General features: G+C 61.9%; 3 protein-coding genes across 10 annotated transcripts; 1 reads left to right on the top strand and 2 right to left on the bottom strand.

Annotated features, from left to right (window-relative positions):
- Positions 1-532: 532 nt before the first annotated feature.
- PCBP4 (poly(rC) binding protein 4) lies at positions 533-10,359 on the top strand. 4 transcript variants are annotated; one of them, XM_066350936.1, is made up of 15 exons: positions 533-712; positions 4,208-4,315; positions 5,739-5,826; positions 6,602-6,746; positions 6,915-6,938; positions 7,052-7,084; positions 7,255-7,371; positions 7,544-7,675; positions 7,836-7,964; positions 8,201-8,275; positions 8,447-8,491; positions 8,568-8,631; positions 8,735-8,787; positions 8,882-9,051; positions 9,475-10,359. In XM_066350936.1, the coding sequence occupies exons 1-15, from the start codon at positions 607-609 to the stop codon at positions 9,761-9,763; spliced, it is 1,578 nt and encodes a 525-aa protein (XP_066207033.1). In that variant the 5' UTR covers positions 533-606; the 3' UTR covers positions 9,764-10,359. The 4 variants fall into 4 exon arrangements, with proteins under 4 accessions (XP_066207033.1, XP_066207035.1, XP_066207034.1 ...); XM_066350938.1 differs by having other exon boundaries at positions 9,672-10,359; XM_066350937.1 differs by lacking the exon at positions 4,208-4,315.
- A 573-nt stretch (positions 10,360-10,932) lies between these two features.
- Positions 10,933-13,304, bottom strand: GPR62 (G protein-coupled receptor 62). Its single transcript, XM_066351690.1, has 3 exons — positions 13,296-13,304; positions 12,384-12,516; positions 10,933-12,136 (listed from the first exon to the last, which is right to left on the bottom strand). Exons 1-3 carry the CDS (start codon positions 13,302-13,304, stop codon positions 11,052-11,054), a joined length of 1,227 nt encoding a protein of 408 aa, XP_066207787.1. The 3' UTR covers positions 10,933-11,051.
- Positions 13,305-16,338: 3,034 nt separating this feature from the next.
- On the bottom strand, positions 16,339-22,421 carry PARP3 (poly(ADP-ribose) polymerase family member 3). 5 transcript variants are annotated; one of them, XM_066351264.1, is made up of 11 exons: positions 22,276-22,421; positions 21,441-21,675; positions 20,759-20,884; positions 20,362-20,550; positions 20,010-20,142; positions 19,696-19,928; positions 19,326-19,472; positions 19,041-19,127; positions 18,605-18,782; positions 17,303-17,458; positions 16,339-16,772 (listed from the first exon to the last, which is right to left on the bottom strand). In XM_066351264.1, exons 2-11 carry the CDS (start codon positions 21,618-21,620, stop codon positions 16,582-16,584), a joined length of 1,620 nt encoding a protein of 539 aa, XP_066207361.1. In that variant the 5' UTR covers positions 21,621-21,675; positions 22,276-22,421; the 3' UTR covers positions 16,339-16,581. The 5 variants fall into 5 exon arrangements, with proteins under 5 accessions (XP_066207361.1, XP_066207362.1, XP_066207363.1 ...); XM_066351265.1 differs by having other exon boundaries at positions 22,293-22,395; XM_066351266.1 differs by lacking the exon at positions 22,276-22,421 and adding an exon at positions 22,020-22,224.
- Positions 22,422-22,433: the final 12 nt, after the last annotated feature.

Below are 22,433 nucleotides of genomic sequence, written 5' to 3' on the forward strand. Positions count from 1 at the left end.
CGGTAACCTGTCCTGGGCGGACGAGGGCCGGGCCTCGCCGAAGCCGTGGGTGGCTGCGGGGTGCGGGTCTCGGTGGGCGAGAGCCCCGCGCGGGGAAGGAGGGCGCAGGGCAGGAGAGCCGAGAGCCCGGCCCCGCGGAGGGTGGAAGCACGGGTTCCTAGGGACCCGAGTCGGAGCGCGGCTGGCGGCCGGGCCGAGGCCAGGGTGGGAACGCGGGGGGCTTGGCAGAGGCGCCGGGCGGGCGGCCCGGCCGAAGAAGGGTCGCGGGGCCGGGCGCAGCGCGGGCGGCACGGGAAGGACTGCGCCGCTTCTGGCCCGATCGCCTTGCGCCCCCCATTCCCGGCGGTCCGGAGCTCGGCGAGGGGAAGGCCGCCCAGCCCTCCCGGAAGCGGCCGCCGCGCGGGGCGCACCGCGGCGCGCGGGGCGGGGCAGGCGGCTGCGGCACTGGGGCGGCTGGGGCGGGCCCGCCGCGCTGTAATCGGATCCGGGGAGGGGGCGGGGAGGGGCCGGGCCGGGCGGGCCAGGGGGTGGGGGTGGGGGGGCGCGGAGCCGGGCTCCGGGCCGGCCGGGCTCCGCGCCTGTCAAACCCCTCATTGTTCGCAGCTGATGTCACTCGCAGTTGTGAGCGGCCGCCTCTCCCGGGGACAATGTGGGACTGAGCGGCCCAGCCGCCGCGCCGCCGCCGCTGCCGCCGCAGGACAGCCCCAGCGAGGTAGGGCGCGGGCCGGGCGGGGCACCGCGGGCCGCGAAGTTTGGGGGTTCGGCCGGGGGGCGGGGAGCCGGCGCCGGAATGCACAGGCCGGGGTCCTGAGTTTGGGGGACTGGAAGACTGCGAGGAACACGGTCCCTGTTCCACACGGGCCTAGGCCAGCACAGTTGGGGGGCGCTGGGCAGCAGAGGAGCCCCCAACAGCGGGGAGGAGCTTCCTGGACCTGAGACCCCAGATTCGAGGCCCTCATCTCACCTGCTGTTTCTGTTTTTTTGGACCTGTTCTGCTTTCGACCTCCTGCCCCGGATTGTGGTTCTGTTCCAGCTCTGTCCCCATCTGCCATTGCCCTGCAGTTCCTGGCTCAGTACACACCCCTTCCCATTCTCTGCAGTCTCTGATGGGGCCGGACACAGACCCCCAAGCCAGGGGGGTGTGGAGATGACAGCTGGAGGCTCGCAGTGGTCCCTAGTGCCCTGTGGCTCTTCAGCCCCTCAGCTCTGGCTTGGCTTTCTAGTAGGCATCCTGGGGGCTTTGGGGGGGCTTTGGCTACTTACTTCAGCCTGGTCCTGGAGCCTGCCTGGTCAGAATAGGGAGGTGCCTGCCTCCTCACTCCCCTGTCCCAGGCCCGCCATCTTGAGACCTGTGGCACCCACTGCCCCACGTGGCCCCAGCGCCCTGGGGAGTGGTCTTCACGGGATGGACCCGGGGCCAGTTGCATTCCCTCCTCCCAGAATGTGGACTGCTGGTTCCCACCAAGCCCAGGATGATCACCTTCATGCTGGACCAACCAGGCCTGTGTCCTCAGGGCCCTCCTTCCCCCACAAAGAGCTCTTAGAAACCCGGGACTTAACCTTAACTCCCGGCCCTCACTGTTTCTTGGGTTACTCTCCTTGCCTCAGGGCTGACACCTGGGTCCCCATCCTTTTTCCTCTGAAGGTCCCCTAGCCCTTCTGGGCCCTGGAACGCTCTCAGCCTCCAGGACGCCCCCATCCCAGCCCCCACCCCCCGGCCTTCATCAGCATGCAGACTCAGGCTGCCTGAACACAAGGGGATTGTTCTTCCTGCATGCTCAGGGTGGGGGGCTGGGAGCGGACGGCCCACACACCCTGCCAGGCCCAGGCCACGGGGAGGCTGGCTTTGCCCCGCCCTGTGTCCCCAGACAGGCTCTGTCCACCCTTCTTGCTCCCATCACTGCCCCCCCTCTGGGCTCCATCACCATTGCCCTGTGGCGCAGACCTCCTGGGGAAAGAGGTCTGAGCTACCTCGGTGGACCCTGGGTTCTCCCAGCTCCGCCAGTGGCTTCTCCTGTCGCCTTACCAACAAGCCCCTTCCTCTCTGGGCCTCAGGCTCCTCTCTTCTGAGGCCCTTTTAGCTGTGACATGCTGAGCTTGGCTTTGGGAAACTGATGCCACACCCGGGCTATTCCTCCAGCTCCTATTCCTCATGGGGAAACCTACTTTGGGCCCCCCGGAAGTCTCAAAGCACCGCACAAATCCCCCCACTCCACTGGCATGCCTGGGGAGCCCCTAGACCTAGAGAAACAGCAGGAACAGGGGCCGGGGGTGCTGGGAATCCCGTTCGGCAGACCCTGGCTCTCACGTGATTGGCCCCCCGCACCCTGGATCTTCTTGTCCCGCCCTCACCGCTCTTCTGAGACCCTTTGCCCCATCCCTGGTCCCTGACGCTTCAGACCCCATGAGCCCTCTCTTCTCCTTGCACACTGAGCCTGGTCCTGGCTCCTGTGGGAAGACAGGCTCCAAAATGCCCAACTGGGGCTCCTTCTAGTTGTAGACATATCTTTGGGGGCCCTAGAGGCCCGAGCGATGACATCTTACTTGGAAGGTGGGCAGGGGCTTCACAGGGAGGTAGCATCTGAGGACTCTATCAGAATGGGGAGGAAGGGCATTTCAAGCTGGGATCAGCCTGGGCAAAGGCCCAGAGGCCTGAAGGTGCTAGGCGTGTTTTGCGGCCTGCTGTGTGGGGGATGGGGTGGGGATGAGACAGGAGAAGTTGGCAGGGGACAGGTCCTGAAGGCCCTTGAGTCATGTCTATGGCAATCAACCTCCATTCTTTGAGCACCGAAGAGCCAAGGACGGCTGCTGGGCAGCCCAGTGAGCCGGTCTCCAGGATGGAGGATGGAAGCTAGAGACCTTTCTCAATCTGGGTGAGACAGTGCAGGATGGGTACCAGTGGGTGGGGCTGTGCCACAAACCCGCCCTTTCTTCCGGAGCACCCGCCTGGGCCCGGGCCTGCCTTGCTTTCCCCTGGCTGTGCGGATTCGGGGGGCAGTGCCTAATGGTGCTCTGAGAAGGTTGTTGTATTTCTGGTACCAAATTGTCAGAGCGTCGCTACTCCGTCTAGTCCTGAGTGCACAAGACGGCCCTGCGCTCAGAACCAGAGGCTGGGGCTGGGGAACCCTGGGCTGCTCCCCTGCAGGCCCCTCCGCCCCACATGCCCCCAAGAAGTGGGTATGGATGGCCATCCTGGGAGGCTGTAAGGCTGAGAGGCTGGGCACATGGGTCCAAGGATGCTGGGTCAGTTCTGTGGAGGCCCGGCTCATCACCAAGGGGGAGCATGCGGGAAGGCCAAGGACGGGGAGGCCAAAGCCCTCGGAGCCCCCAGGCCCGGTGTCCAGCCCCGGCCACGCCCTGCTCTGCTGGTCCCGGGCATTCCCTAGCATCACTGGGTGTGGCCAGCAATGGCTGCTTTTGGAATAGGTGTGGGAGGCTGCTGGGTTAGGGGGTGGGGGAGCTGAGGGATGCTGGGGGAGCCGAGGTAGGGGGTGCACTTGGAGGCTGGACCCCTCTCTCCCCCGAGCCCAGGTGGGTCTACAAGCCCGAGTTGGTCCAGATGCTCTGGCCAGCAGAGCGGAGGGAATCCCCCGAGGGGAGGGCCAGGCCACTCGAGCAGCCTGGGCCCAGGAGCCCTCCCCTCCCCGGGATTGTTCTTGCTCCAGAACAAAGCCTGGGTGGACACTTGATCCCTGCATGTAGGGGGAGCTGGCTAAGCCCCCAGCCCTTTGATTGGGCAGCTGTCATGAGAGAGAGACAGCTGGGGGGGAGGGGCAGGAAGGGGCAGCCACCATCGCTTACACAGCTGTCACCCCCCCACACCCTCTCCAGCCTGAGTGGCAGGAAGCCAGGGACAGAAGGAGTGGGCACTGGTCTGGGGAGGGGGTCTGGGGGGCAGGGGGGAACACACAGAGGTCGGAGGCCTGGTCTAAGCTGGGTGTGTTCTGCCAGGGAGCCCTGCTGACTCGAGGGGGCTGGCTGCCCCCAGAGGTGAGCTGGAGGTCAGTGTGGCATGAGGCGTGGCTACCCTGTGGATGGCCCAGCAGGGACCTAGGACCCACCAGGCTGGGGCAGCGAGTAACTCCCCGTAGTCCCAGTGAGGGCAGAAGGGGAGCCAGTATGCCTAATCGGCTGCTTGTTCTGAGGGCCCCTCGGAGAGGAGTTTGGGCAACCTGTGTAGGATCCCTTGTTCCTTGTTCTCCTAAAGACAGGAAAGACCTTGGGGTCCCTCAGAACAGGAAGGACACAAAGACACCAGCAACTCCCTCCCTGCCCCCCCCACCTGGGCACGTGAGTGTACACCCACAGAGCACAGGTGGGTAAACTGAGGTCCAGGTCAGGCGAAGGCCTGGCCAAGGTCACCCACTGAATTTGGGGCAGTGGGGCTCTACCACAGACCTTACCCTTTTCCGGGCAGGAGCCCCAGTTCTGGCCACGTTCCAGCCCTTCTGATCTGTTTTTCCCGGGGTTTGGGCCCCCAGGAGGTGATGTGGAAATGGTAGGAGGACGATGTCAGGCCTCCCACCAGTTGTCACCTCAAAGGGGTTCCTGTGCCCCTGAAAATCCTGTCACTTAGGACCAGGGCTGTAGGCAAGTCGTTAGTCCTTCCTAAACACAACCCACGTCTGCTCGCCAGGCAGGGGACTCAGAGACTACTAAAGCCTGCTCCCCACCTCTGAAGAGTCCCCTCCTCCAAAAAGAGGACTCACAGACTCATATGGGACATACGGAAAGGGACGGCAGAGGGGACCTATGGCCAATCAGGACCTTGCTGGTCCTGCCACGCCCCAGCTCCCTGTGACCTTGGGCAGGTTACAAGACCCTCTGTAGGCATGAGGTTCCCGTCCTGCTTGGTGAATTCACCTGTCCAGCTAGCCAGTGTGTTCTGAGTGCCTTATCTGGCCCGAGCTCTGGGGACACAGGAAGGTGTCAGCCCTGGCTCCTGCTGTGAGGAGCTCCTGGGCTGGCTGTCCGGGAGGCGGACACCGAGCACATTGTCACCAGGGCTCCGCGGGGGACATGCCGGCTGCTGGGGGAAGGCTCACAAGGGCAGCCAGCACGAGGCCGGCTAGGATGCCCACAGAGCCTAGTCCCTGTGGCCACAGTTGACCTCTGATCTCTGGAGAGCCTCTGGGTGAAGGAGAATGGAGGAGGCGCAACTTCCGGGGAGGCAACAGTTACTGGATGCTTGGGGGGACAGGGTTGTCACCCCGATTGTACAGATGAAGAAACAAGCCTCATACCATGCCGTGGCTTTCTCAGGCTTCCTGGGAAAGAGCCCAGCTCGGGGCCATCCTTCCGACTCCATGCTCAAGCTCTGGCTAGTTGGAGGGTCTGTTCCAGAGAGGGTATTGGACAGAGCTTCATGCCCGTGACTCGTGTCAGGACAGGGCAGGGGCTGAGGGGTGTGGTGTGCAGAGTGTCTGGAGGGCTGTAGGCTGGGCACTCCACCTTTGCCCCATACTCTCCCAGGCAGGAGGGAAGCGCAGGGTTAGGGCCCGGTCCTGGCACCAGTGGGTCCTAGGCCCCGTGTCCCTCTTGGGATCTGGTCCCCTAGTGAGCTCCCATCGAGGCTGAGCTCTGGCAGGAGACAGCCCTGGAGGAGAGGGATTTCCAGGCAGGATTAAGGTTCAGGATTAAGTCAGGGCTTGGAAAGGGGTCGGGCAGGGAGGGGTAGGGACGGCTGGCGACTGGGCTAATCCCAGCAGCTAATCTCTGGCTCCTCCTTTCTCCATCAGCTACCAGACCTGACATTTCCCAGCCCCCCAAATCGCTTTCTTACCCATCACCCAGTCCCAGGGGGGAAGCACTCCCTCCATCTTGTGGGTAAGGAAATCGAGACTGGGAGCCCAAGTGACTTGTTTGTGGTAGAATAGAAAGTGCTCCGGGCTGGGAACGTGGCCAGCTGGGACACTTACCTCCTCAGCACATGGGAGAGGGCTTGGAAAGCCATTGTGCAGACCCCGGGCCCCCGCCACCCCCGCTCCCTAGTGCTGAACGAACCCCTGCTCAGACCTGTCCTCAGGATGCCTCTGCTTCAGTGAGCTCCAGGAGGCAAAGACAGCCTCTGGAGGGGGGGTTCCCAGCCTGTGCCCCCAAGCCACTACTGCTAGGCAGGCGGGAGGCAGCAGCCAGAGGGCCCCTCTGTGAGCCTCGTGGTCTTCCCTTCCACTCCTCCCTAGACCCCTGGCTATGCCTCATCCAGAGGGGCCTCCTCTTCCAAGAGGCCGGGGAGCAGCCTCCCTCTCTCTGGCCTCCCAGAGGCCTCCTCGTTCATTCTTTCTTCCGATGTACTGGGTGCCTACCCCTTATGCGTTTAACTCATTTTAATTCTCACAACTCTTTGGGGGTAGGACTTGGTTTCCTCTTCACCCACATGGGGACTCTGTGGCTCAGATGGGTGCCGTGAGCTGTCCAGGGTTGCACCCGTTTGGGAGTCCCACGCAGGCACCCCAGTCAGTGGGAGAGCTGAGACTCGGGGTCCCTGTCGCCTCCCTTCTCTCAGAGTTTGGCTAGTGCAGCTATGGGGTCCGCATGGAAGGGCAGGGGACCCAAAAGACAGCGGGGCTCCTGCTTAACCCCCGTCCCGGTGCCCTGACAGAGCCAACCAGGCCGCAGCGTGGACACAGCCGCAGGCCTCCGAGGCCCCAGCCCCGCCTGACAGGATGAGCGGCTCAGATGCGGGGCTGGAGGAGGAGCCGGAGCTCAGCATCACCCTCACGCTGCGGATGTTGATGCACGGCAAGGTGAGGGGTCTCTGCCGGGGCTTGGCAGGGGCGCAGGGCAAGGCGCGGGCAGGCCTGGCCTCCGGGCTCAGGTGTCCTGTGTCCTGCAGGGGGTGGGCACGCAGGCAGGCTGAAGGGGCCAGGCCTGCGCTCTGGTCACCCCTGACTCCGCCTCTGTCTTGTTTGCAGGAGGTGGGCAGCATCATTGGGAAGGTAGGTGCTGAGTTCTGTTCCTTGTCCCCTTCAACCGGAGGCCTCCGTCCAGGAGCGGAGGCTCCGACCCGACCGCTCGGGCTAAGGGCCTTTGCCTGTGTTTCCTCCTGCAGAAAGGAGAGACGGTGAAACGGATCCGGGAGCAGGTGAGGATGGGGTGGGGGGCGAAGCCACTGGGGGGCCCTGGGTTCGGAGGGGAAGGGAGGCCCAGCGAGTGCCCCTGGAGGGGGGGGGCCTGTGAGGGAGGTGGGCAGGGGGGTCGCTGGCGAGAAAGGGAGGAAGGGGCCCACTGCCCTGGCGTGTCCCGCCCCCACAGAGCAGCGCCCGGATCACCATCTCTGAGGGCTCCTGCCCGGAGCGCATCACCACCATCACAGGGTCGACCGCGGCAGTCTTCCACGCGGTGTCCATGATCGCCTTCAAGCTAGATGAGGTGCGTGACTGGCTGGGCCCCTGGGAGGGACAGGACTCCGGCTATGGGTGGGAGAGGAGGCCAGGCCCAGGCAGGGCTCTCACATTGGACTGGGGCTGTGGAAGGGCCTCCCCCCAGGGTGGGGGAGCGGCGGGGGGGGGGTGCGAGGCCAACCCACGGTCTTTTTGCCCAGGACCTCTGCTCTGCTCCTGCCAATGGTGGGACTGTCTCCAGACCTCCGGTGACCCTCCGCCTTGTCATCCCCGCCAGCCAGTGCGGCTCACTGATTGGGAAGGCTGGCACCAAGATCAAGGAGATCAGAGAGGTGCGGGGAAGGGAGTGCCACCTCCCCAAGGAGTCCCCCCTCCCGCTGAGAGAGCAGACCTGGGCTTCCGGCTTCCTGTCCCCCGGGGAGCTCTGAGCCTGAGCAGCCCTCCCCTGGGCCGTGGGAGCAGCTAGAAGTGGACCCTGTCCTTGGCTTGCAGACAACCGGTGCCCAGGTGCAGGTGGCGGGAGACCTGCTCCCCAACTCCACAGAGCGCGCTGTCACCGTGTCCGGGGTGCCCGATGCCATCATCCTGTGTGTGCGCCAGATCTGCGCTGTCATCCTGGAGGTTCTGTTCAAGGGCCGGGAGAAGGGGCAGGGGCTGGGCCTGTGGCCTGTCTGGTCCGGCTCTGAGTCCTACGCCTGGGACAGCAAGGTGGGGGGCAGCGGGGAGGGAGCTGGAGCTCTGGGTGTCGGATGCCTTTCCCTGGGGGTCACGGGATGGGCCTTGAGAACATAGGACCCTTGGGAGGTCAGGGTGGCCTGAGAGGGTCCTGATGGAGCCTCCTCATGTGTGCCTTCCAGTCCCCGCCCAAAGGAGCCACTATCCCGTATCACCCCAGCCTCTCCTTAGGTACCGTCCTTCTCTCCGCCAACCAGGTGAGGGGACCAGCAGAGGGGTGGCAGCATCTTTGGAGAAGGGGGATTGAGATGGTGGAGGGGATGGAAGGGGGCATGGGGGGTCCAGGGAGAGGCGGGGAGGAAGGACTGTGGCCCTGCTGCCCTGACCTGTCACGGTGACCCTCTTTCACCCACTCTGTCCCCCCACAGGGCTTCTCCGTGCAGGGTCAGTACGGGGCTGTGACCCCAGCTGAGGTGAGTGTCCACAGCCCAAGGCACCCCCTCCTGAATCAAGCCTCCTCTGACTTCTGACCCTTCTTCTTTGGCTCAGGTCACCAAGCTCCAGCAGCTCTCGGGCCACGCAGTCCCCTTTGCCTCACCGAGCATGGTGCCAGGTAAGCAGCCCCGCAGAAGGAGGCAGGGGCAGACCCCAAGGGGCCAGGCAGCCCCTAGGAAGTGGGAAAGGCCCAGACCATGCCCAACCCCTCTTCTCCCTAGGACTGGATCCTGGCGTGCAGACCAGCTCACAGGAGTTCTTGGTTCCCAATGACGTGAGCAGGGGTGGGGTGGTTTGCGGATGGGTAGGGGGCCTAGGGGTCTAGGCCTTGCCTAGAGTTGAATTCCGCTCCCCTCCCCCCTCCCCAGCTGATTGGCTGCGTGATTGGGCGCCAGGGCAGCAAGATCAGTGAGATCCGGCAGATGTCAGGGGCACACATCAAGATCGGGAACCAAGCAGAGGGCGCTGGTGAGCGGCACGTGACCATCACTGGGTCCCCGGTCTCCATCGCCCTGGCTCAGTACCTCATCACTGCCTGGTGAGCGTGGGCGGGCGCGAGGATCACGGGGCTTATGTGCCTGAGGAAGGCGAGGCGGGTGGGGAGAGCTGACCTCTCTGTCTGGGTCGGTCCTCAGCCTCAGTCCCTCCATGTGGCGGAACCTTCCCCTCTACATCCCTTCCTGCGTCCTCTGGACCCACGCCTAGCTCTCTGCCCTGGGCCTTTGGCCTCCCCATTCCCCCCCTCACTCCAAATGACATCTGCTGTCCTGTCTTCCCTCCCTGCCCTTCCACCTCTCCCATCTCCCCCCTCTAACATACCTACCCCGTGTGGCCGTGCCTCCATTCCCCTCTCTCCCTTTCTTTCATCTAATCTCACCCCTGGTTTTGCCCTTGTTGTCCCCTCTCATCCCATCTTCCCCTTCATCTCCCCCCCACCCCCACCCCCTATCCCTCTCTCCAGTCTAGAAACGGCCAAGTCTACCTCTGGGGGGACGCCCGGCTCCGCCCCCGCAGACCTGCCTGCCCCCTTCTCGCCGCCCCTGACGGCCCTGCCCACGGCTCCCCCAGGCCTGCTGGGCACGCCCTACGCCATCTCCCTGTCCAACTTCATCGGCCTCAAGCCTGTGCCCTTCTTGGCTCTGCCACCTGCCTCCCCAGGGCCACCGCCGGGCTTGGCGGCCTACACTGCCAAGATGGCAGCGGCCAATGGGAGCAAGAAAGCTGAGCGGCAGAAGTTCTCGCCCTACTGAGGCCGGCGGAGGCACAGGAGCGGCGGCAGGCGAGACCGCCGGCAGGGGCTGCCTCCGCGCCCAGCCTGCCCGGGGAGACTCCAGCCTGGGCTCCCAAACACCACTAATGCCCAGAAGCATGGCTGAGGCAGCCCTGCCCGGCCCCGGTCTGTGGGAGTTCTTGCGCTCAGAGTGGGGGTGGTTTCCGGCCCAGGGTTCTGGGAGCTGCGGCAGCCCTGGGTAGGGGGCTTCCCTCCCTCTAGCTCTGTGCTTGGATGCAGGGAGCATCCTTAGCGCCCCCACTTCGGGGGTCACTCATGCACTCCCCACCCCTTAGGGCTTCCCAGCGTACCGCCCCCCTGTGGGGATCCGGGAGAAGGGCTGGGGGTGGCTGGGGGCCACGCCTCTCTCCCCACCTCCCCGCAGACCCCTGCAGCTTCCACAGATACCCTTTTGACTGGAATGGACTGGCTGGGCTTGGCAGAAGGCGACCCAGAGAAGGGGCCCTGCCAGGCAGCTGGGGGAGTCGCATGGGGGCCGGGCTGAGTTCTCAGCAGCAGACACTCTGTACAGTTTTTTCAATCCCTGTTTTTGAATAAATATTCTGAGACCAGGAAGCTGTGAAACACTGTGGATGTTGGCAGAAACCTCCAGAAAATGGGTGCAGCTGGCTCCAGAGGACCCCCATCTGTGAATCCACCAGCCCTGATCCTGGGGCTTCAGGACCCTCAAGGAGACAGGTCCAGCCTCCTGCCTCTAGCACCAAACTGAGCCAGTGGTTTTCTGAGCATTTTAGAAGCTGATGGGAGGAGGTCCAGTAGCTTGTCGAGCCTCTCCTCGGCATAGACGTCAGGGAAGTCTTCCTGAGCGTTTCCCCAATGGTCCAGCCTGCTGTGGCAGCAACCCAGGCCCTGCCCTGCTTGGCCCATCCCTTTAGCTGTGGGCCCTTAGAGCCCTCTCTGGGATCCTGCCCACCTCTGCCCCTTCCTTGGCCTGGGGACCATCTGTGGGTGTCCAAACCACTGAGCTGGAGAAACCCTTAGAGACAGTCCAGGGTACAGATGGGGAAAACGAGGCCTAGGGAAGGGCTGGTCTGTGCACAAGGCCATGCAGTTAGGCCCAGAAGCCGGGATTCCTAGCTCCCGGTAGCCTCTAGGCCTTCCCAGATTGCAGGCCCCCTTTCTCTCCTCCCGAAGTCAGAAGTTTCGGCAGGGCACCTGCCACCACATGTGCAGGAGGCTGGATGGGCCTCTTCCGATACCACCCTCCTTTTTTCGGTTCCAGTTCAGTGTATGAGACAAATCTCCTCTCAGGTGGCCTTTGGTACGCTGAGGATCTCCTCTCCTGCCAAATCCTGGTTTTGTTCTGGTGCCTCAGAATGGCCCAAGGCAGGGCCCTCTGGAGGTCTCTGGAGGTGCTGCAGGAGTGCCCGCGGGAGCCAGGTCCGCAGAGTGCAGGCCCACGGGCGCCGGGGCAGCGCGCGGCGGACAAGGCGGCCCAGCGCGCGGCGCACGGGGCGCTGCAGCAGGCCGTACAGGAAGGGGTGAGCTGCGAAGGCCGAGTAGGCCACCCAGGTGACGGCTGCCTCGACCTTCGCGGCCTGCGCAGCGGGGGCCAGGCACGCACAGCCGTAGGGCAGCCAGCAGGCTGCGAACTGACCCACGGCCAGCGCGGGGGCCAGGGCCGCCTTGCCCCCTGGCAGACGAGGCCGGAGGGCGGGTAGGATGGAGAGGCGGCTATCCAGAGAGTCGGAGCGCAGGCGGGCCCCGCGCGCGGGTGGCGGGGGCCGCAGGGCAGCGCGGCGCGCCACCAGGAAGATGCTGCCGTAGGCGCCGAGCAGCAGGAGGGCGGGCAGCGCGAAGGCCAGCAGCGCCCAGAGCGGCCGGAAGGGCCCGAGCCCCCCGGCCAGGACGGAGCAGCGCGCGGGCGCTGGGGGCGGGGCGGGCGGCGGCCCGAGCAGGGCGAGCGCGCCCAGCAGCGCCGCCGCGGCCCAAACGGCCGTGAGCACCAGGGAGGGCGGCTGCCGCGCGCCGGGCCGCAGCGGGTGGACGATGAGGCGGCAGCGCGCCAGCCCCAACGCCGCCACGCCGAGCGTGCAGGCGGGCAGCAGCGCGGCCGAGAGGACGCGCGTGGCGTGGCAGGACGCGGGGTCCAGGCGCACGCGGCCCAGCCCCGGCGGCGCGGCCAGCAGGCCCAGCGGCATGATGGAGGCGGCTGCCAGCAGGTCCACGATGCACAGGTGCATCAGGTAGAGCGCGTCGCGCAGTCCCGGCGTGCGCAGCACCACGACTAGCAGCGCGCCGTTGCCCAGCAGTGCTGCTGCCTCCACGACAACCGCCAGGATCAGCCACATGGAGCCTGCGACTTGTGTAGCCTTCGGCCCTGTGGCGTTGGCTATAGAAACTCAGGCTTCTTCCTGTGCTGGGATGCAGAAAGCGAAATGGAAAGGTTCCCCTCCCCCTATCTCCATCACCTGTCTCCTGCTCCTCTAGCCACTCACCTCAAAGGCCGCCCAGGCGCTGGCTCTGCTGCCCAGGCCGCCATCCTCGCGGGGACTTGGCAGGCCCCATGGAGGGCTGCAAGGCTGGGGCTGGGGCCCTCTCCTCTGCCCCAGCAGCTCAGCCCCTGCTGGAGATGGTACTGGCTGTCACTCTGATGTTGCCCTTTACAGACACAGAGCTGGCAAGGGAGGGGCAGGGCCTGGCACCAGCCCCCTGGGTCCTAGCAGCTGCCAGCTGGAGGCTGGAGGGTGTGCCGTGGAAGTGCCCAGGCGCCTGTGGAGGGGCCCAGAGCAGGCAGAGGCCGGCGCGCGGAGCGGGGTGCAGAAGGAGACAGCAGCAGAGGTCGCGCAGTTCTCCCTCTTGTGCTCAGCCTGGGGCTTGCGGTCTTTCCCCAGAGGGCAGCCTCTCTCTCCTTCAGGCAGCCCCTCCATGGTACTGCCTGCTGCCTGTGGGCGGCCCTGTGGCCCTTGGACATTGGGATATCATTTCCTTCTATTATCACTCCAACCTAAGAGTGGTAGCAGCTTCCAGCTGCTGCTAATCTTTGGGTTGCCTCATTGTCTCCATTTGTCGTTTGTTCCTTTCCTGTATCAAATCCCTCTCCTCTGGGATACCTAGAGTGATTTCTGTCTTGCTGACTGGACCTTGACTGACACACACCCTATGCTCCACTCTTCATAGTGGCTGGAGCGGGTTCCTCCAAAAACAATTCAGGTTAGGCCGTGACTCTGCGCTCATCCCGCTAGGAGCTTCCTGTCATCAGAGTAGAACCTCCCCATCTCTCTGACTTCACCCTCCTCTCTGCCTGTGCTACTCCCAGCCAGAGCAGTCTTCTTGCTGGTCCTCTCACATGCCGAATTGGTTCCCACCTCAGGATCTTTGCACTTGCTATTTCCTGCCCTCAGATCTGTGCATGGCTCGCCCCCTCACCTAATTCAGGTCTCTGCTTGAGAGAGGACTTCATTGACCATTGATTTCTTTCGAGATCATTCCAGTTTCCCATCCTTACTCTTTTTACCCTGCTTAATTGTTATTCCTGGCACTTTTCTTACCTGATTCATTCTGTATTTCACATCTCTGCATGGGGTTGTTTAGAGCCTGTGTTACTAGAATGTAAGCCCCATGAGAGCAGGGACCTTGTCTGTGTCTTGGTCATGCTTGTGCCCCTAGAACCCATCACAGGCACATGGTTGGCATCAGTACAGCTCTAGGTGGTAGAGACTAGGGGGATGGACCTCTGGGTTTGACTAGCTTCCTGGTTTGACTTGCTTCCTGCTGGGATTTAAAGGGCCCCAGCCCAATTCTCCATTATTCAGGTGAGAAAACTGGCGCCCAGACAGGGAAGGAATGTGTCCCAGGTGAGTTGTAGCTGGGGCCCAGCTCACCTGCTTTCTAGGCTCCTCACAGCTTCAGTATAGGCATTCACCTCTAGGTGAAGCTGGATTTTTCCCCCAGAAGTATTTAATTTTTCTTTAAAAATTTCCCCCTTTTGGGAAAGAGAGGGGGAGAGAGAGAGGGAGAAGAAGGGGAAGGGAGAGAGAAGCATCAACTCATTGTTCCGCTTAGTTGTGCACTCACTGGTTGCTTCTTGTATGTGCCCTAACCAGGGATTGAACCCCCAACCTTGAACCTGTGACCTCAGGGTGGCGGGATGATGCTCCATCTACTGAGCCGCTCGGCCAGGGTAAAGCTGGATTTTTGACGCTTTTGTTCAGAGGGAAGAGAAGGCATCAGCCTTTTCCTTGCCCAGATAGGCCTGCAGGCCTGGAGTAGCCCCTGAGCCACCAGGGCCTGGGGAAGGCCAGGGAAGGAATAGCAAAGAGGAAAATGGATCAGGGCCTGGCTGGGTGGCTTGGTGAGTTGGAGCATCAATCTGATGTGCAGAGGTTGTGGGTTCAATCCTGGGTCAGGGCCCATACAGGAACAAATCGATGTTTCTCTCTCTCCCTCCCTTCCTCTTTCTCTAAAATCAGTTAAAAAAAAATAAAGTGCTAAAAAAATAATAATAATAAAAATAAAAAATAAAGTGCTCTTTCCAGGTGAAAACTCCTTTAAAAGGAGGGGGGGAGGAAATGGACTGGGGAGAGCGATAGGGAGAGGTGGGGACTGCGGTAGGTTGGAGAGTGCATGTTCCTCCAAAATATTTCCACTGAATTAAAACTTTGTAGTTTATCTGTCTTTATCTTTTTTTAAATTATTTTTTATTTTTTATGTTGCCCAAAGAAGTAAACTAGAAACTAATGACCCTGGCTTCCTACGGCAGGTGGATAGGAATGCAGTGAAGGGTTGGGAGACGGACGCCCTTCTGAGCACACACTTCTGTATAGGTTGGACTTTTTGGAACTCTGTTGGTGTTCTAGAATTGAAAATAATAAATCAATAAAGATGATGAAAACCCCCTAAAGGCGAGCATAAGCAGAAACAAATGAACCTACCTGTATTTCAAATGAACAACATAACCACACTGAAGGTAAATAAATAACTGATCCAAGTAACATGTTAACAGTTTCAAATTCATTGACCTCGGGCTAAAGGCAAAAAGATAATCTCCAAAAACAGTCACTAAATCTTGAGCTCGGCTTAGAAAGTTTGTTTTTCACAATGGCCATGGGGATAGGAATTCCGAGTCTCCTTTCTGAGTGTGATTGAGCAGACCAGTAAAAATATTGATGTTAGTGGAAACCAAGAGTCTTACTGTCAGAGAAGGGAAGTACAAACGTGGAATTGGAGAAGAGTGAAAGTAGTAGCCTGTGGTGTTGGATTAGAACTGGAGAAGGAGACAGAGATAGATGTGTTTCTTTATTCACACATACATACATCCTAGCTATTTTGCTACAAGGGCTTCAAGCAATGATACCCAGCATCAAAGAGCACACCTACGGCCCAGATCTTGTATGCTAAGTACCACTTCCTGCTCCAGGGAACTGAGGATCCTTGGAGAAATGACTGGCTCCAGGGTTGTGCAAGATGATGAGCCTGGGACATCTTGTGATGGCAGAAAGTCAGGAAGTGCTCAGAAATCATGGAGACACAAGAGTCAGCGTGAAGGACTTTCTGTCGGCCAGATCTGGGACAGTTTGAGATTCTAAATAAATAATGACAGTGATGGGGTTGTAACCGATGGCACAAAACAAGAATCTATAGATTCAAACTAATAATAGAGGGAGAGGAATATGAATTAATAAGCATAAAAAAGAAATCATGGAGTTAGGAAACTGCTGTTTGCCACCACCCTTAGCAACAGCCCATTCAGGTTATTGATTGAAGCAAAAATCGTCAATGAATTTTCAAGCTTGTGGGTGGCAGTTGATGAGGAACGGAACATTTGTCTCTCCAATTATTTCCCCCATAGATTACTGAGTACAAATGGGAGAAATGGTAACTTTCCAGTGGAGAGACCCCTGGTGGCACCACCATAATGAAGCAATCAAAGTTAGTCACCTTGCCGGTGACATGTCCCTCCCTAACAGAAGAAGAATGTCCCGAGGAGGCATCAATCATGTGTTCCATTGCCACCCAAACTGCAGTACCTGAATCTGATCATGACAAAACCTCAGACACACTGAGACCGAGGGACAGTCTACACAACACCTGACCTGTGCTCTTCAGGAGTGCCAAGAATGTCAAAGGCGTGGGAGGAAAAAAAATGTCTGAGGAAAGGTTTCAGCTTCAAGGAGACTAAAGGAACATGATGACTAGACGCTGTGCATGACCCTGGGCTGGGTCGTGACCTGCTCTCTCGCACCCACGCCCTCGTGTCAGGACAGGGTCACCTGGGGTGCTAACAGCGCTTTCAGAGCTGGGCCCCTTGGGTATACGCTCAGCTCGTTTGTAAGACACGCACGTGGGTGCCGAGACATGAGCAATGCTTGGTTTGCCTGGCCCTCTGGGCTAATGGACAGAATCAGCAGGTGGGTCCCCAAATGACCAATGGTTCTGAGTTGACGGTGAGGGTCGCCCTCGGAGGCTCAAGGATTACAGGAGGTGGGTTGTTGCAGTGATGGACATCGATGGGCCAGGGTGGGGGTGAGTGTGAGGCTGGGGTTCCGTGTGCGGGGGTGGGTCACCGGAGCACAGACAAACAGAGCCAGGGGGTGAGCGAGCAGTGTTTAATAAGCATGGCTGTGCGCGCCTCAAGTCTAGCCTATGTTGGTGATCATACCTCTTTTAAATAGACAGTCTGGGCCCAGGTAGATATAGGGTCTGATCCACTCTCGGGCTGTGCCCCTTAAACTGCACAGCCTTGAATAGGCTCCTGTGTTGTTGTCCCAGGAATAACACCAGAGACTCTGGGGCCGCAGCCAGGCCAGGGCTAACAGAGACCGGAGGAAGTGAGGATCACTGTGGGACACGGCGGGGACATCGGAGGGCCAGCGGGTGTGGTGTGGGCCAGCAGAGGTGGGCAAGAAGGTTGTGACTGACAGTCCATCCCCAGCAGGGCGGCGGTGGGGAGGGCGGGCAGCTCAGAGCTGCACCTCCAGCAGGTAGCGCAGGCGGCACTGGCTCTCCTCGTAGATGAGGTACTCGCTCTGGGAGAATGAAGAATGGCTGAACTCTGGGCAGGGCCTGGGCTGGCCCTGGGGCACTGCCACTCGCCGGCCGTCCAGCTCCAGCTCGCTGTCCTGGGAGGAATCTGCAGGGTACAGCAAGGGCCACGGGTGACCCCAAGGTCACCGGTCCTTGGCCTTACCAGCCAGTTCTGCCCCCTGTGTTCAACACTTCTGCCACAGGGAACACCCACACTTTCCCATCTTGCCAACTTGCAAACCACCGCATAGGCTGGGCCTTTTGCCTGGACTATCCTCCCCCCGTCTCTGCCTGGGAAACACCTACTCATCTTTCAATGACCAGTCAATGACACCTCTTCTTTGAAGCCCTCCTGGATACCCAGGGATGACTTGTTGAAAGACAAAGTAAATGACTGCAGCGAGGAAGCCTGATTCTTTTTGTCCCTTTCCACAGCCCCTTCTCTTCTCCCCTCCCTCGAAAGCACCCTGGTCCCCTATCTCAGCCCCACCTCTACCCACAGGCTGCGCAGCTGCTGGGGACCGGGACTCACCAGGCTCTGTGTGGCCTCGGGCGATGACGCTGTCGAAGCCGGGGGGTGAATGCTGCAAGCTGGGATCGTCCCTGGTGATGTGGTGCTCTCTGCCCAGGGCCACCTCTCCCAGGAACATGTAGCCAATGTGCTGGGCCCCACATGACATGCCAGTAACTGGAGGCCACGGGGAGGCTCAGGCTGTGTGGCTCAGCCCTCCTGCCTGACGCCCTGACCCCCTAGGCTGCACTGCCACTTCCTCTGGCTGCTGCCCCAGCGCAGAGACGTGCCCACTCTTCCTCCACCCTTAGACATACCTGGTGTCTGGCCGTGCCCCCCATCTCTCTCCCTGGGGCCAGGCCTCTGCACCCCCGCGGCCCACACCAAGGTCAGCCATGGCCTCCCGGTGACCAGTCCGGGGCAGGGTGCTTTTCCCCCAGCCCGCTCTGCTGATCTTGCCACCAGCACCCCTCACCCCTTATTCTGGGAGCCCCTTGCACTGGCTCTCCTGAGGCCACTGGCCACACTTTCTTAGGCACCCCCTGCCCTTCTGCCAGAACCCTCGGCCTTGAGCAGCTTCAGACATCCGGGAACCTCAGCGCCATCTGCCCTTGGACTGTGCTGTCTTGGCTAGGGGGGAGGCGGTGGCCTCCACGGATGGGGTTAGCCTGGGCTGAGGAGCCGGTCTGGTGAGGTCACCTCAGTGAAGACACCTCTGGACCGAAACTTGGGGGTCACTAGAGATACCTTTGACCCTTTCGCACGTGCTGCCGCCCCGCCTCCTCCCTCTCCCTCTGCCGGATCCCCTCCTCTCCCACCTCCTCTGCCCTGGTGCCCATCATGTCTGCCCGAGGAGAGCGCCCCCTCCCCGCGGCCTCTGGTCTCTGCCACCCTCCGGTGGCTACAGCCACTGAGCCCCGCTGTATCAGGTCCAGACACGCTCCCCATTGCTCTCTGGGTAGGGCCCCCAGATCCTCCGGGCCCCAGGCCGCCGCCCATAGAGACCTCTGCTCTCAGCTTTACTGTCAGGCCACACTCGGCGGTCCTGACCTGCCACAGCCTCCCAGCCTCTGTGACACCCCCTGGCTGCTTTACCTCAAAGGGTCCTCCGGCCGCCGCTCCCAGGCCTGGTCAGCATGCTCACTCAATCCCCACAGCCCCTCTAGGAAGCCCGAGTCCCCCCAACCCCAGGATGCCCCACGAGTGCTCTGGTCGGTCCCCACTCAAGGGTTTCTCTCCCGGCTCCTCCACAGACTGCCTCAACTCCGGGCCAGACCCCCCAACCCCCAGGCCCAGCCAGGGTTTGGCCTCGGGCCGCCTCACCATAGCTGGCCGACTTGCTGTTCTCCGAGGCGAAGTAGATGCCCTTGCCCACGCGGCCGCCGGAATGTGGCATAATGCGGAGCCCACTGGTGAGGATGGCGGCCACCACAGCCACGTTGGTGCCATGCCACAGCAGCTTCCGGTTATCCAGCTGGGAGTGGGCCTGGAACCTATCTCCCTGCGGGGCGGAGGTGAAAAACGGGGGAGCCATGCCGGCCCCGCTCGGGTGCTTCTCCCTGCCATCCAGAGAGTCTGACCGGGGCCTGGGGTCCCGCCGGCCACGCACACCCTCGGGGATACACTCACAAGACCCAGGCCCGGTGGACACCGGGCAGAGTTGCTAAGACAACTCAGGCAGGGACACGTAAGTCGAGATCATCTCCCTAAGAGTCAGAGCGGTGATGAGGAAGGGAGGGCGTTGGGGTTGCTCCCTCACCTCCCCTTCTCGGTCCACTCTCCAAACGTGCTGAAGAACAGGGCGTCTGTGGCTGTTGCCCGTCTGTTGTAAGTAGGTGTGGATCATCTGCGGGGAGAGCGGACTCTTGGGGGCCCAGGGCGAGGGACGTGTGGGTGACCCCCGCCAGCCCCCTCCCCACCCCGAGCTCTCCTCAAGCCCCAAGGACCCGGAGAGAGGAGGCTGAGGCCGAGGGACTGCTCTGGGCGCGGAGGGCAGCAGGCCGGTGCCCTCTGTCAGCCTGGCTCCCCTGCGGGCCCAGCCCACCTTGTACTCGGGTGTCTCTGGGTCCAGCAGCTGGAGCTGGCACCTGAGGAGCTGGTAATTGCGATCCAGCGGGTGCGGCACCTCCTCCACCTTCTGCTCCTCGGGGGCTGCCTGCAGGGTCTGGGCCAGCTCGATGTCCGCCAGCACCTGCGGCGAGGGGCACTGGCAGCTCCTCCGCCCACTCGACCTCTCACCTCCCCTCCCCCTCCCCCATGACTGCGACCATGGCCACCCCCCTTGCCCAGAGACACCTGGTCGGGTGTCTGCCCTGTGAACTGCACACCACAGCCCATCTCTCCGGGCCATCCGGGCCATCTGTTCCCCATCTCCCTGGCCCAGCCTGTCAGGGGGCCCAGCCGCCAGCCCTCACCAGCAGCATGTCCTTCTTGGCCTGCAGCAGCTCGAGGGAGTCGATGGGCGGGGGCCGGTGGCGGCGGAAGTTGTGGGGAATGACGGTGTAGAAGTGCGAGGACAGCTCCTCCAGGCTGCGGTCCCTGTCCCCCTCTGCAGGGGCTCTCAGGGCCGCCTCCAGGGCCTCCAGGGCCTCAAAGCCGCGAGCGATCTGCTGCTTGCTCAGCTTTCCCAGGGGCATCTTCTTCACGTCTAGGGGGTGCGGAGAGTGGGGAGACTCAGCCCCCAGCCCCCGCCGGCCCCCCGCCCCCCTGCCGGTCTCCCTGCCCTCACCCAGGTTCATGAGGGCCATGGCATCCCTGAACATGTCCTTGCTGAAGATGTTGGTGATGAGCTTCTGCGTGGCCGGGTCCAGGGAGCAGGGCCGCACCCGCTGACCCACAGTCTTCACTGGGCCTCCGTCCACCTAGGGGCAGAGGGCTCATGTGGAGGGGAGCGGCTGGGCGGGCACCTGTGCCTGGAGCAGGGCCAGGCACTAGCCTGGCGTTGGCCAGACCGCGGCCGGTGGGGGAAGCCCGTGCCCGAGGCTGCGCAGCGCGCCGGCCAGAGCAGAGCCCGGCTGGCTGGCAGGGTCTGCTCGTCCCCTCCCTCAGCCCGGGCCGCCCGCGCTCCCTGGCCACTTCACCTTCACCACGGCTTCCTGGGCCTCGTCCTCCCCGTGCACTTCGATCAGCGTGTACTTGCCCGGGTGGGCCACAAAGGAGTCCCGCTCCGCCCAGCTGTTCTTGGTCTTGTCCCGAAACTTCTTCTCAAAGTCTTTCTTCGCGTCCTCCAGTGACACGAAGGGGGTGAGCTTCGACTGGCCCACCTCTCCCTGCAATCGACGGCCTTCAGCGGGGTGCCCGCCACGACCCCTGCTACGACCCCTGCTGGCCTCTGCCGGCCAGGCCCCGTGCCAAGCGCCTGGGAGGGTCAGCGTCTGTGACCTTCTGGCCTGAGTGCACTGTGGGGACCCTGGGTAGCAGGGGACCTGTGCTGAGCAGGGAGAGGGGCGGGCAGGCGGGAGCAGGGCGGGCACTCACCACGCGGCCCCAGCGGTTCCAGCAGAGGAAGCTGTCCCCGTCTTGCAGCAGCTGGATGATGTAGAACTTGTTGTTGTTGTTCCCGATGTTGGTCTGGTTCAGGGTGCAGTCATAGTCTCCATATACCTGGGTGGCAGGGGGCCTGGGCAGGGCAGGCTGGTGGGGGCTGCCCCTGGGTGGGCCAGCGTATCCAGCCGTACCCTGACAGCACAGGGGCACCAGAGGAGGCCCTGTCTGGGAAGGCTTGAAGAGGTCCTGATTCTGTCCTGGGGGATGAAGTCTGAGGAGACATGGCTAAACCAGGGCAGTGGGGAGAGGTTCTGGGGGGACACAACTGGGCCCACAGCCCTGCCCTATGAGGGATCTCAGCGGGAGATAGGCCTGCCCTGTGGGGCTGGTCTGAGGGAGCATAGGTGAGCCCTGGGGAGACTCAGGGGGTCAAAGCCCTGCTTTAAGTGTGGCAGGGAGAGGCCTGGGCAGCTCAGGGGCCCGCCCTGTGGTCTAAGCACAGAAACGACCGGCCCAGATCTGATAGGATGTAGCCCTGCCTGATCTTTGGAGTCTTGGGAGTTGGCTTACTTGGGAGCCTAGAGCTGTGTGGCCAGAGCCAAGCCCCAGTGGGGAGGGGAGGAGGTGGAGTGTATCTATACCTAGGAGGTTGCAGGCTCCCGAGCAGGCTTACCTGGGCGCCGGGGCTGCGGCTGAGTGGACACGAGGGGTCCACTCGGATTATGCGCTTCTCTGCGGGTGCGGCTCTGAGGGCCTCAGCGGTGGAGTGGAAACTGTCCTCTTCTACCCCCGGCCGTCCCTTCTTCTTCTCAGGGCCCTCCTGCTGCACAGGAGCCTTGCGCTTGGGAGCCATGGCTGTTTCGGAGTGCCAAGAGGGGCTTCAGGCTTCCAGGACCTCTGGGACCCACCTGTTGGGTACAGAGGCAACTTGGCCCACTCTGGGTTTGCCCTCTGCTGAGCTGCCACTCCCTCCACCTGCCTCCATTCCCTATTCCAGCCCCAGGTCAAAACCAGTTCTTTGCACCCCAGACATACCCCTTTCTGTGGTCATAGGGGTCAGGCTGGGACCCTGTCTGTATGTCTGCCTACTTTGGTCAAGGAAGAGTGATTTCTTCTGGTTTCGGTTTCTCCAGAATGTCCCAGCTGGTGCAGAAAGTGAAAGGAGAATGTCCCTTCCCACATAGGCTGCCTTCTCTCTCCAGAGTCCTCTCTGGGCTCTGCCTGCTCCTCCCCCTTCTCAGCTGCCTCTGACCTGCACTTGAGATGGATGCTGGGCTGAGTCATGCCAGCTACCCAGGAGAGGGTAGTGGCTGCCGGGGGCAGTACTCCTGGGGCCAGATCTGTTCCTCCAGAGCTTGGGACCCAGTGACACAGAAACCCTGCCCAGTGAGCTCAGTAGTTCTGAAGTGCCCGCCAGGGTCCCAAGTCAGAGGCCTTGAATTGTCAGTGGGAGAGGGTAGCCCCACCCTGCCCTGAGAAGATGGTGGGCAGGGCCGTAGGGCACTCACCCAAGAGAAACAGAGACCTGAAAGAGAAGGTGGCCACGGGGCCCAGTATCAGGACCTCCCAAAGCTGTCCCAGTTCTAGGGGCCTTTCCAGCAACCCTCTGTAAGCCTTAAGTGTGACTTAGGGAGGGACTTCCCGACAATCGCCAGAGGCGGGGAAA

The sequence above is a fragment of the Saccopteryx leptura genome, chromosome 10, assembly GCF_036850995.1.
Source record: "Saccopteryx leptura isolate mSacLep1 chromosome 10, mSacLep1_pri_phased_curated, whole genome shotgun sequence".
Classification (NCBI taxonomy): Eukaryota; Metazoa; Chordata; class Mammalia; order Chiroptera; family Emballonuridae; genus Saccopteryx; species Saccopteryx leptura.